Raw genomic sequence first — 14,329 nt, forward strand, 5'->3', positions numbered from 1 at the left:
GATTGTTCCATAAAAGGAGGAAAAAGTAATAAGGTTGATTGCTAACTTAAAAGCAAACATGCAATGCAAGTAATCTACCTTGCGAAGGGCTGGGTAATATTCTCTCACCAACTTGTGCTGTCGGTCAGGAGGTATAAAATATCCATTCAATACCTGTGAAGAAAGCACAAAATTAGTACTGGAGAAACCTTTTTGGATAGGGTCGTTTGTTGCATCCCCTATTAACATTCCTACAAAAAGATCTCCTTTCTTGAATAACAATGTTTGCCTCCAGGAAATCTTCCATTCTAGAATAACAACACCTTTAATACAACATAATGTCTTTGGCCATTTCACAACAAGCAGGTTCATATTTGTCACTGAATGGTAGTTGTATGCTCCTTGTATGTATTTATCAAAATAAATATTCCTACATTTAGAACTCTTGATAGCACTTTGGCTTGCATTTCATGGAGTAGAAGCAATTCAACCCACCAAGCCAACCATGATAATGCACTAATCTTATTAACCCATGTTTGATCTGTAGCATTCATAGCCTCGGCAATTCAAGTGAAATATCCTTATCTTTTAATCATTCAAGAATATCCTGAAATGTTGCCAATACCAAGACAATCTGTAGGCACAGAGTTACATATTAGCCAAACAAGGTGATGAAAGATTTTCATCTTTAAGCAATATTAATAAAACAAGTTTGGTTTTAACAACAATCTGGTAGCTTCATAGTTACTATCCTTGAAACTAATATTTTTATTCACTATTTAATTAATTACTTGAATTTAAATTGCACAACCTTTTTGATGGGACTCGGACTCCAGGTCTAAGCCTCTGGATGTTAGGCAGCAATGTTGTAAGAGTTAAGCAATGTTTTCAGCATATCTAGAAGTGTATCAAACATGTCCTAGTAATTTAGTATCACTAATGTCAGACTCATTGAGCCACAATAGTAGTAATCTGATCACTTAAGTTGAGTATGACGTTCTCCAATTGGTTGTTGGTTCCTCCGGTGATGATAGAGGCCAATCCAGCATCCACATATCAGTGTGGATCGTTGTAGTGGAGAATGCCTGTGTGTGACTTCGTACATCATTGGGAGCCCGATGCACAGATAGCCACCACACAGTACTTGACAGATCAGCATTAGGGTCCAGTGGCATGGAATTCAAGACAACCAGGGATCATTCACTGTTGCACCCTTCTTTCACCTTCGCTGTCGTTGTGATGTGTCATCATCTTCCGCCAGCTCCACTGTTAAGGACTTGGGTGGATCGCTCTTTGGTTTGGTCCCTATTGCCATGCGTGACCCTACCAGGAGCTAAGCATCAGGTGGCTAAATTCCATATAGCATTGCCCTCAGAATCTGAGGAAGTCACAAGGCTCTCCACCGTGACAAGGTGACGATCGTCAGAGAGCATCAAGTCATACAGCACAAACAAACTTTTAAGTGCAGTCTATACCCAACATCAATTCCCATTTGCATTAAACTTTCATTGGCCCCAGTTTATTTCCCTGTATTTCCATCTACGCTGGATCTACTTACTCACCAATACACTGGGAGCAAATTCAAATAGATGATTCACCTATCAGCCTCCACCTCTTATGAAAGTAAAGCCATCTGGAAAACCCACGTGGAAAGAACATGAAAGCTGTACACAGAGAGCACTGGAACTGCGGTATTGGCATAGAACAATGCTTTAAAGCAATTTCAGCACTGCTCACTGAACACTGTGAGATCTAAGAAGCAGAGGATCACCTGAACTGTACTCTCTCTGTAAATGTCACACTTTATTTGCACTCTGTTGTTCTCCCTCATACTGCCTTAGTGCACTGTTGTAACAAATTGATCTGTATTGACGGTATGCAAGACAAATTTTTTCATGTAATGATAATAAACAAATTTACTAATCAAGGAGAGCAAGAAAAAAGTGACTAAATGCAAAATGTTAAGTCTCCAAAAAGCACTTAGCACTAGGCTCAAGGACAGTTTCTGACCCTCTCTTATAAGACTATTGAATGGTGCAATAAAGAATGACTCTTAACCTCACAATAGCCTTGCACCTTGTGGTGAACTACGTGTGCCTGTCTGGACACACCCCCTGCTGACTGCTCCTGTGGCTCCTCCCACAGGCCCCTGTATAAAGGCGATCGAGGCCTGATGCTCGGCCTCAGTCTCCAGGATGTAGTATGATGGTCACTCACTGCTGGTTCCTTCTTCCAGTCAATAAAAGCCGATATCTCACCTTTACGTCTCAGAGTGAGTTATTGATGGTGCATCACACCTTATTGTCCAGCTGCACAGAACTTTCTCTGCAGCTGTAACATTTTATTCTGCATTCTGTTATTGCTTTTCCCTTGTACCACCTCAACACACTAATGTATTGAAAGGATCTGTACGCATGGCATGCAAAACAAAGTTTTTCACTGTACCTCAGTAATGTGACAGTAGTAAACCAATTTATCATTTAATTTGACATTTATTACAAGAGTTTGGAGGCCAGATCTACATTGAGCTGGCCTAGTGTGAAGAGGAGATAACATCATTTCACCAGAGATACTTGTACGATCAAAAACGTCAGTGAAGTTTTCAATGAATGTACTAAAGAGGTATAGTTCTCCAAATGGGATATTAATCACCACAACTAGGTGTACTAATACATGTGATTCTACAGATGCTGGAAATCTTGAGCAACACACACAAAATGCTGGAAGAACTCTAACCTGATGAAAGGTCTTGGCCTGAAACATTGACTGTTCTTTTCCATCCGTGGATGCCTGATCTGCTGAGTTCCTCCAGCATTGAGTGTGTGCTAACACAATGGTCATCAGACAAGATGGGTTTAGAATATTGATAAAAGAACAGAGAATAGTAGCAAGAAAGATATCAGCAAAAACATTGCACCAGGATAAAAGACATATTTATACCATGGTACAAAAGTGGCAATGTGAAAAACAAGAAAATAGATCAGGCTCCAAAGAAAGAAAAAGGGATAACTTTTGCGGAATGCACGCAATAACTCAGTAGATGTTTAGTTACCAATGAATGATCAAAGTGAAAACAAGCATCAAATATGGAGTCTGGGAGAGCAAATAATTGTGATCTCGAGGAAGAAAATGAGCAGTCAACTGGAGAAAGGTGAGAAGAGGAGACTTAGGAGACTGCTGGTGGTAGAATCTGGAGCTAAAAACCAACTCCTGCAGCAACTGAGTGGGCTAGGCAACACCTGTGGAGGAAAACAGATAGTCAACGTTTTTTTGGGTTAAGACCCTTCACTTGGACCAGAGGATGGACCTTAACCAGATATGTCGACTATCCAATTCACTCCACAGATGCTGCCTTACAGGATGAAAGGAGACCATGATGCAGTCACTCAGAGGGTGAGCCCTGGAGATTCCCAGGATCAGTTTGTGACCGTTGTCTTCATTAAGTAATAGTCCTTTGTTCTGGTTACAATTAACTTAATAAATTTGTTGAGCTTCTACTCAAAATACATATACCCATAAAATAAAGTTTTCCTTAACTATGAGGAATGAAATCAAAGATTTTGCAAAAAAATGTTGGATAATTCTATTCTCTTTTCAAATGCAGATAACATTAAGCTATCGACATTCATTCAAAGGTTAACAGTAGCATTCAGATATTTTAACTTTGTTTCTAAATATAATATGTACCTCATTTACGAATTGATTCAGTTCCACTTGCAAAGCAGAAGGAAAGCATTTCTTAAAATATTCCTGCAAATAATAAGATGAAAATATACCAGTATTATTTTCCAAATGCTCTACTTGTGATTATTACTACAAATGGAGACACTAAAAGTCTGCAGATGAAGGCTGAACTCATCAGGTCAGGTGGCATCTGTGAAGGGCAATGGCCAGGCAACAATTTGTGTCAAGGCTCTTCTCCTGACCTTCTCAACCCAAACTTGACTGTCCATTTCACCCCACAGATGCTGCCTGAGCTGTGAGTTCCTCCAGTATATTGTTTAGTGTTACCACAGATACTTACTCAAGTGCAGAAAAGGAAACTCACTACATAAGAAATAGGAGCAGGAGTAGGCCATCTGGCCCATCAAGCCTGCTCTGCCATTCAGTAAGATCATGGCTGATCTGGCCATGGACTCATCTCCCCTCACCTGCCTTTTCCCCATAACCCTTAATTCCCCTACTTTGCAAAAATCTATCCAACCTTGGCTTAAATATATTTACTGACGTAGCCTCCACTGCTTCATTCGGCAGAGAATTCCACAGATTCGCCACTCTCTGGGAACAGCAGTTCCACTTCATCTCCGTCCTAAATCTACACCCCTGAATCTTGAGGTTATGTCCCCTCATTCTAGTCTAACCTATCAGTGGAAACAACTTTTCTGCCTCTATCCCATCTATCTCTTTCATAATGTTACATGTTTCTATAAGATCTCCTCGCATTCTTCTGAATTTCATCAAGTACAGTCCCAGCCAACTCAATCTCTCCTCATAGTCTAACCTCTCATCTCGGGAATGAACCTGGTGAACCTCCTCTGCATCGCCTCCAAAGCTAGTATATCCTTCCTGAAGTAAGGGGACCAGAACAGCACACAGTACTCCAGGTGCAGCCTCACGAGTACCCTGTACAGTTGCAGCATAACCTCCCTGCTCTTAAATTCAGTCTCTCTAGCAATGAAGACCAACATTCCGTTTGCCTTCTTGATAGCCAGCTTCACCTGCAAACCAACCTTTTGTGATTCATCCACAAGCACTCCCAAGTCCCTCTGCACAGCAGCATGCTGCAATTTTTTACCATTTAAATAATAATCCGATCTTCCATTTTTCCTTCCAAAGTGGATGGCCTTGCATTTACCAACATTGTACTCCATCTGCCAGACCCTTGTCCATTACTTAACCTATCTATATCTGTCTGCAGACTCCCTATCTCTTCTGCACAATTTGCTTTCCCACTTAGTTTGATGTCATCAGCAAACTTCGATACACTACACTCAGTCCCCTCTTCCAGATTGTTAATATATATCATGAACTATTGCATGCCCAGCACTGACCCCGTGGCACACTGCTCATCACTGATTGACAACCAGAGTACCACCCATGTATCCAAACTCTCTGCTTTCTATTAGTTAACCAATCCACTATCCATGCTAATACATCAACCCCAACTCTCTGCATCCTTATCTTATGGATAAGTCTTTTATGTGGCATCTTATCAAACACCTTCTGGAAATCCTAATAAAATAGTATCTACCTGTTCCCCTCTATCTACTATGCTTACTATATCCTCAAAAAACTCCAGTAAGTTTGTCAAACAGGACCTGCCTTTGCTGAATCCATGCTGTGTCTACCTGATCGATTTATTTCTTTCCAGGTGCCTCATTATTTCTTCTTTAATGATAGCTTCAAGCATTTTCCCAACTCCAGATGTTAAACTAACTGGCCTATGGTTACCTGCCTTTTGCCTATATCCTTTTTTGAACAGTGGCGTGACATTTGCTATCTTCCAATCTACTGGGACCTGCCCAGTGTCTAGAGCATTTTGGTAAATTTCACCAAAGCCTCCACTATAACTTTTGCCATTTCTTTCAATTCCCTGGGAAAAATTCCATCAGGACCAGGGTCTTATCTATCTTCAACCCTACAAGTTTGCTCAGCACTACCTTTTTAGTGATAGCTATTGTAATGAGGTCCTCACCTCCCATTGCATCCATAACATCTCCCTTTTGCATGTTAGATGTGTCCTTCACCATGATGACTGCCACAAAATAGTCATTCAAAACCTCGGCTATTTCCTCATTACCCAAGATCTATTCCCCCTTCTCGTCCTGCAAGGGACCTATATTCAGTTTAGTCACCCTTTTCTGCTTTATATAATTATAAAAACTTTTACTAGTCCTTTTATTTTTTGTGCTAGTTTATTTTCATAATCTATCTTCCCTTTCTTTATTGCTTGCTTAGTGGTTTTTTGTTGCTTTTTAAAATTTTCCCAATCTGCCAGCTTCCCAGTATTCTTGGGGACTTGTACGCAGGAGCTTTTAGTTTGATGCCTTCTTTTATTTCCTTAGTTATCCAAGGCCAGCTCTCCTCACTCTTACTGTCCTTGCTTTTAGCTGGAATATACTTTTGTTGAGCACCGTGAAAAACCTCTGACAGTCTTCCACTGTTCTTCAGCCGCCCCACCATATAGCCTGTGTTCCCAGACTACATTTGCCAAATCCTCCCTCATCCATTGTAGTCTCCATTGCTTTTAGATCTGTGATGGTCCTGTCACAGTTCTCACACTGGTTTTAGATCAAACTTTGGCACCTCCATTTGTATGAGAAGCTCATACTGTGATCACTCTTTCCAAGAGGATCCCTTACTACAAGATCACTAATTTTACCTGTCTCATTGCACAGAACCTACCCTTGTAGGTTCAGTAACATGCTGTTCAAGAAAGCTATCACAGATGCATTCTATGAAGTCCTCCTTAAGACTGCCTCGACGAGCTTGATTCACCCAATCTATGTGGAAGTTAAAGTCCCTCATGATGACTGCTATTCCATTCTTACGTGCCTCAGATTTCTCCGTTTATTGCCTGTGCCACTGTAACATTATTATTCAGTGGCTGATACTACTACTGTTCCTAATCTCTACTCAGATGGATTCAACATTCTGCTCCTTAGGTCTTATATTGTCTCTCACTATTGCCCTGATCTCATCGTTAATTAAGAGTGCTTCTCACCTGTCTATCCTTCTGTATTACCTGATATCATTGACTATTATCCTTCTGTATTACGTGATATCATTGACTATTTAATTCCCAATCCTCTCCACCCTGCAACCACGTTTCTGTAATGAACACTAAATCATACCACTTTATACTGATTTGTGCCTCAAGATCACTGACCTTGTTTCAAATACTACAGGTATTCAGATAAAGTTCCCTCACACTCATTGAGCTTTTAAAATTTTGTAATCTTTTTCTCTTTTGCACTTGAATTTTCTTTACTTCACTCTTTTCTCTTTTTTATCTTTTGCTTTTACTTTTTCCATATTTCTCCAATCTTTTAAACCCACCCTCTACTATTCAGTTTAAGGTCCTATCCACAGCCCTAGTTGTGTGATTTGCTAGGATCCAGGTCCCATCACGGTTCAGGTGGAATCCATCCCATTGGAACAGCTCCCTCCTTCCCCAATACTGGTGCCAATTTCCCATGAATTCAAACCTACTTCATCCACACCAACCCCTGAGCCATGCATTTACCTCTCTAATCTTCTTGATCCCATGCCAATTTGCACAAGGCTCAGGTAGTAATCCAGAGATTTTTGGTTCTGCTTTTTAATTCAGTCCCTAGCTGCTCAAATTCCCTCAGCAGAACTTCTTTCCTCATTCTACCTATGTCATTCGTACCCATATGTACCACTGGATCTTTTCCCTCCCACTGCAGGCCAGAAAAGATGTCCCGAAAGCAGGCATAAGGCAAGCAACACAGCCTTCGGGATGCTTTATCCTCAAGACAGAGAAATCTGTCTATTCCCCTGACGAGACTATCCCCAATTACCACCACATTTCTCTTCTCTCCCCCCTCTTGAATGGCTCCTTGAACTTCAGTGCCACAGTTAAGTTGCTCATCCTTTCTACAGCCCCCACGCTCATCCACTCAGGGAGCAAAACTCTCAGACCTGTTTGACAAGCTCAAGGGCTGAGGCTCCTCCAGCACTGTCTCTTGGATCCCACTACCCACCTCATTCACAGTCACACATCTTGTCCTTGACCACAGATGGAATTTAGGGCAGTTAATTTAATGGGCGTGACTACCTCCTGAAACTGAGAATCCAGGTAACTCTCCCCCACCCTGATGTGCCACAGTGTTTGAAGCTCAGATTCCAGGTCATCAACTTTGAGCCCGAGTTCCTCGAGACACCAGCACTTGCTGTGGATGTGGTCACCAGGAACTACAATATGATGCAGCTTCAGTACATCATCATGCAGCTACAGTGAACTTTAAAGAAAAGCGTTAAATTGACTTTATTTCTTGACCAACAAAAATCAAAGTAGAAAGATCATTCTTCCAAGTATAATGCCCTAGTTATGATTTCTACTGCTATACTGTGAGATATTTTATTTTAGCAGTTTTCTGCAAACACAGTGTGTCCTGTTAGCAAGATTTATATAGTATTTTGAATTCAGCTAAATGAGCATTTCCTCAACCTAGGAAAGTTGCATCAGCCAGCCGTGTTTGTCTTGGTAACATGTTGTAACCTTTTGCCCAGTGGGATGCTATGGAAGATTCGAGAGAGCTGGGCGGGTTCAGATTTCTGAAGGGCAGTAGTCTGGTTTGATGTCTATTCTGAAGTGCAGTGTCGAAGAACTTACCCTGATTTATCATATTCTACAGTGAAAGAATTTTGTCACAAAATTACTGTGAGAGACTTTACTCTGTTAAGGAACAGAAATCAAGAAACAGACCTCGGTATAAGGTTAACCCTTTTAATACGTGATCACGGAGCCAGTGTCCTATGACTCTACCAATCTCAGATTACATCTTAACTTTATACAGTAAATTTTCGGCAATAGCCAACAGCTAAACATACTTGGTCAGCAATTTCAAAAAACACTTACTAGGTATCAGCAAGTCTACCCGTGTTCCTGCATGATACATAAAATTGGAAATGCACGTCCGCAGTTAGTTTCTCTATTTGCTAAACAATTTCGAAAAAGATTTAACAATAACTCATTGCTGGCATGATTTATGTCTATCTATTGTTAGCATGGCAGCATCTGCATCTTATCCTCTCACCCTCACGACCCAAGTCCTGAGCAATACTTAGCTAGTCAAGCTTGACAACAAAATTTAATTCAAAATTTAACTTTCTTCTTAATTCTCTTCCACATGCGGAGAAGAGCACAAGGAAAAATGATCCCACCTGAAGGGAAGACCCTATTGTAAGAAGTGCTTGTTCAGATGAATGGTTCAACAGAGGGAGTGCCAATACTTCTGAGTCAGCCAGTTTGTTTGAAATGGTTTTCCAAGGAAGTTCTAACTGTGGTTGGTGTCCTTCACACAGAACGTGAGTTCAGCGTGTGAGTAATCCAATGTTTTTCTGCACATTTAGGTTGGTTTAACTGTAATAGGCCCTTTTATTTTTCTTTTCTTTTTCTGTTAACTGTTCGTTAAAGTTGAAGTTTTGGTAAATAGATTTCCTTTGTAGTTTTATGTACGGTCTGCTAATTTCATGGCAAATGATAACTATGTACAGGGCAGTATTTACACAGCAATCATGACAATCAATGTTCCTTAATCAGAACATCCTAACTTTCCTGTTTGGTTGAACTCAAATCATACTGACCCTGGACATTTTGCTTATGGAAGGTGGCCCTCTCATCGCTTAGTAGTGTGGCTGTTAGCAGAGTTAGCTGACAAGCCAAGTTTGTATACATGCCCCGATGAGAAAGTTATGCAATATGACATGAAAATGCCTTTTTTTGTAAATCGGATACATTAGAAATTACACCCACTGCACAACAAGTTACTTTATAACATGGAATTTCTTCTCTCTGCATTATAGGACCGGCAGCTAAGCTGTTCTGAAATTGAATGGAAAGAAACGTTTACGGCAATGGACAAGAATAACTGAAAAAAGCAGAAGAATCTGTTGTTACTGTGATCTAGAATGTCCTACCCAAGAAAATGAATGCAAGCAGATTCAGAAATAAATTTCAAAAGGGAATTATGATTATCCTTAGAAAGGAAATGCGTTCTAGGATGTGCTGGAAAGAGCAAGATATTGGAACTAACTGGCTAATTCTTTCATAGAGCCTAATGAATACATAAGTCCAATTGGCATCCTGTGCTGTCAAATTCTAAAGTTCAACCTAAGTATTGTTTAAGCATCAAATTCCATGATTACACGAGTGAATCTGCAGATGCTGGAAATAAATACAAACACAAAATGCTGGCAGAACTCAGCAGGCCAGACAGCATCTATGGGAGGAGGTTGTGTCGTCACTACCTCCTCCCACAGATGCTGTCTGGCTTGCTGAGTTCTGCCAGCATTTTGTGAATTCCATGAATAGATTGACAAACTTTCAAGGTGAATATATACAGTGCTTTGTCCCATAATGTTGTTGTAAAACATTTATGACACTTTTAAACTCAATTTCCAATAAAAAGTTTGCAAAAGGCTATTTTCCATGACTATATTTTTGCTATGATTTTGTATTAAATTTCACTATTATAAATTATCATGCTTACATTCGTATTGGGAATCTTGGTTCCCTCCTGTCTCTATGGCCTGCAGAGTTTATGCATCACTCTAAGTCTGGCTTTTCTTTTCCTGTTTGACAAACTCTCAATACAAATACAGTACTAAAAATCTCTGGAGTCTATTTTCAGTTCCTTCAGCAGAAGTTGCACTGAGAATAAGCTGCAAAGCTGGATTGCCACTGGGATCATTTTCAGCGTAACATTTAATAGAAAAAAAATCACTTACCTTAAATGACTCTATAAATATTTTCATTACAGGAATTTTGAAGTTCCTCTCTTGAATGCGATAATCTCTGGTAGAATTTACCTGGCAACATATAATCAAATATTAATCATCAGTATGAGATGGAAAGCATGAACGAAGCATGACATTGCATATTTAAGAGACACTTCAAAGTTTTGACCACTAGCTAGTAAAGTGCTCTACCACTGTTTTTCCTGATGCAATTTCAGAGTCCTTTGTAGATAATGAAGTTATCTGGTTGTTAGGGTTAGTCAACTCCCATAAATGTTGCTGCAAAGACTAATATGATATGAATTAGATATTTTGATCTGCTTGTGCTTTTACCAATACAAGAACAAATGACATGAGAAACGTAAACAGTGCCCACTCACTGCAGTTATCCATGTATAATATTCACTTGCATGGTCTAGGTCAGTCCAAGATAAGGGAATAACGACAGGTAAGGCATCAAAGATCATTATTCTGCAATCTCTCCTTGTTGACCTCAAATATTGACAGCCCGTCACAACACCATTTTCCCACTCTCTCCCTGTACCTAATGACAATTGGCGCCTTTTTCATTTAGAAATTTATCTCTCTCCTTCTTAAATATAGTTAGTACCTTGGTCTCCATAACCCTCCATAGTGGCAAATTCCACAGGTTCATCCTGATCGGTGTGACGAAATTTCATCTGCCTCAGTCCAAAATGCTTATCCTGTATCCTGAGATTGTGACTTAGTTCTACACATCCCTGTCAGGAGTAACATACTCCTGTCTGTCTAGGCCTGCGAGAAATTTCTACTTTTCAGCTAAATCCTCTCCCAGTCTTCTTAGCTCAAGGGAAACAAGGCTAATTGACCTAATCTTACCTCATACAATAGCTCTAGCCATAGACATATTTTATATATAGCCAATTCTTCTTCTTTTCAATTAAGATTAAAATCATGATGGATTTGAAGTGAACATCTGATCTGATCTGAATCCTCCATGTGGGTTAGTCTAAAATCAAGTTCAATTTATTTATTTCCAGAATGTACACATCATTTCAGCCAGACCAGCATTCCATGTCTGCCCTGAATTGAAATGCTTTTATCAATATGATGGAAGATTTTCCCACTGTATTCTTGTAGTAAAAGGTACTGGAATATTTAATAGTGGAGGAATTATGACTGATTTATGAGTAAACCTGATATGTGGCTTGATAGGCTGGACTGAATTTTTTTTCCCACAGATAGAAAGGTCAATTACCGGAGGACACACTTTTAAGGTTAGCAAGGGAGAGTTTAAAGATGAAGTGAGGGGCAACTCTATTTATTTATTTACACAGCGTGTGGTAGGAGCCTGGAATGGGTCACTAGTGGTAATGGTGGAAAGAGCCAGTTTGGCAGAGTTTAAGAGAATCAGAATCAGGTTTAATATCACTGGCATATGTTGTGAAATTTGGTGTCTTTGCGGCAGCAGTACAAAGCAACATATAATAATAGAGGGAAAATGTGAATTAGATCAAATATATACAAATGGTTAAATTAAATAAGTAGTACAAAAAAAATTAAAAGTCGTGCAGTAGTGTTCATGGGTTCAATGTCCATTCAGAAATTGGATGGCGAAGGAAAAGAAGCTGTTCCTGAATCATTATGTGTGCCTTCAGGCTCCTGTGCCTCCTTCTTGGTGGTAGCAATGAGAACAGGACATACCCTGGGTGATGTGGGCTCCTTAATGACGGATGCCACTTTTTGGAGGCATCACTGCTTGAAGGTGACCAGGATACAATGGAGGCTAAGGGGACTTTTAGATAGATACATGAATATGAAGGGAATGGACAGATATGGACAATAGACAGGAAGAGGAGATTTAGTGTAAATTGGCATCAAGATCAGTACAACATCATGGGCTGAAAGGCTTGTCAGTACAGTTCTTGTTCTATGAAAAGCAACTGGAAGTGGTGACATTTCCATGCACCTGCAAGCATTGTGCTTTCAGTCTGTAGAAGTTGTGGGTTCAGAAAGAGTTTTAGTGTGAAACTACAGGAAACACTGCAGCCATGATATTAAACAAAGTTGAGTGTCTGAAGAGATGCCAGTGCACCCAGCTTCTTGAGATTACTGGGGCTGCAGGCATCCAGCTGAGTGAAGAGTATTCCACCACATGTCCAACTTCTGCCTCGAATCAGACAGCTCCAACCTCAATCAGTAATGTCGAGGATGGCAAAAACTTTCACTGTGTGCATGTCACTGGAACTCTGCCCAGCCATATTGTAAAAGGCCTTTCACAAGAAGGACTGCAATGATTCAACAAGACAGCTCATCACCAGCTTCTCAAGGGCATTTAAGGATGAGAAATAAATGCTGCCCTTAGCAATGACACCCAAAGAGATACAAAAATTAAAATAAACTACATCATTTTCAGTCTAAATCTCATTCTTGTAGCCATAAGTCTGATGGCGAAATCTCCACTTTTCAGTCCTGGCCAGTTGCATTCCACATTTAAAGTGCTAATTTACATAATATTTCACATTCTCCACCCAACTCTGCTTCCTGTCTATCCTGTTGTAACCTACAACCTTCTACATCACCCACAAGCCCAACAATCTTTTTGTCATCTGCTGACTTACTAACCTACTCTTCCATTTCATTATCCAAGTCATTTAGATACAAAGCACAAAGAGCAGGGTTCCAGAACAAATCCCTGTGGAACACCACTAGTCACAAACCACCCCAGGCAGAATACACTCCATCTATTACCATCCTTTGCCTTTTGTAGGCAAGCTAATTCTGAATCCATGCAGCCAAGTTTCCATGGATGCCTTGCCTCATGACTTTCAAGATGAGCCTACAACTGGGAAGCTTTGTCAAACACCTTACTAAAATATATATACCACATCCACTACTCTTCCATTATCAATTTGTCTTGTCACTTCCTCAAAGAATTTAATCAGGTTCACGAAGCATGACCTGCCCCTCAAAAAGTCATGCTGACAGTCCCTAATAAAACTATGCTTCTCCAAATGTATATAAATCCTTTCTCTAAAAATCCTCTCCAATAGTTTGCCCACCACAGATATAAGACTTACTGGCCTACAATTCTCAGTATTATCCCTACTAACTTTCTTGAACTACAGAAAAACATTTGCCATCCTTCAGTCCTCTGGTACCACTCCTAAGGCCAGGAAGGATGCAAAGTTCATTGTCCACATCCCAGCAATCTGTTTCCTCCTTTTCCGTAGCAACCTGAAGGTATTCCTATCTATTCGAAAGGACTCATCTATCCTAATGTTTTTTTTAGAGGATCCAACGCTACCTTTACCATAATCTTAACATGCATCAGCACATTAGTGTATTCTACACAGGCCTCACATTCATCAAAGTCCCCCTGCCTTGTGATCTAAAGCCAAGTATAGATTACCTTTTTTTGCTTCCAATCACATTTCTCCCTTTATCCCCAAGCAGTCCTACAATCATCCTTCTGTTCCTTACGTATATGTAGAACTGGGAGTTTTCCTTGATCCAGCTGGTCAAAACCTTTGCATGTTCTCTCCTAGCTCTCCTAAAATCCTTTTTAAGCTCCTTTCTGGCTATCTTATAATTATCAAGATCCCTCTCTGATTTTTGCTTTCTAACTCTTTCTTCTTGCTCTTCTCTAAATGTTCCAACTCTCTTGTCAACTAGAGTTCCTTTACCCTACCATCCTTTCTCTGTCTCATTCAGACAAACCTCTCCAGAACCACATGCAGGTAGTCCCTAAACATGTTCCACACTTCTGCTGAACATTTTCCAGAGAGCTTCCATTCCCAATTTACACTCACTCCCAAGTTCTTGCTAGTACCATCAGAATTAGCCACCTCCAACTCTCCAGTTAAATACTTTCCCATATTGTCTG

At 40.1% G+C, this 14,329-nt stretch overlaps 1 protein-coding gene across 1 annotated transcript in view; it reads right to left on the bottom strand.

The window, feature by feature from the left end:
* Nucleotides 1-14,329, bottom strand: part of LOC132390939 (uncharacterized) — a 122,799-nt gene that overhangs the window by 19,970 nt on the left and 88,500 nt on the right. The window contains exons 38-40 of the mRNA XM_059963474.1: nucleotides 10,456-10,536; nucleotides 3,667-3,729; nucleotides 79-153 (exon numbers count right to left, since the gene is read on the bottom strand). Coding sequence (XP_059819457.1) covers nucleotides 79-153; nucleotides 3,667-3,729; nucleotides 10,456-10,536 — 219 coding nt within the window. The remainder of the gene's footprint in view (nucleotides 1-78; nucleotides 154-3,666; nucleotides 3,730-10,455; nucleotides 10,537-14,329) is intronic.

Source organism: Hypanus sabinus, chromosome 3 (genome assembly GCF_030144855.1).
Source record: "Hypanus sabinus isolate sHypSab1 chromosome 3, sHypSab1.hap1, whole genome shotgun sequence".
NCBI classification, from domain to species: Eukaryota; Metazoa; Chordata; class Chondrichthyes; order Myliobatiformes; family Dasyatidae; genus Hypanus; species Hypanus sabinus.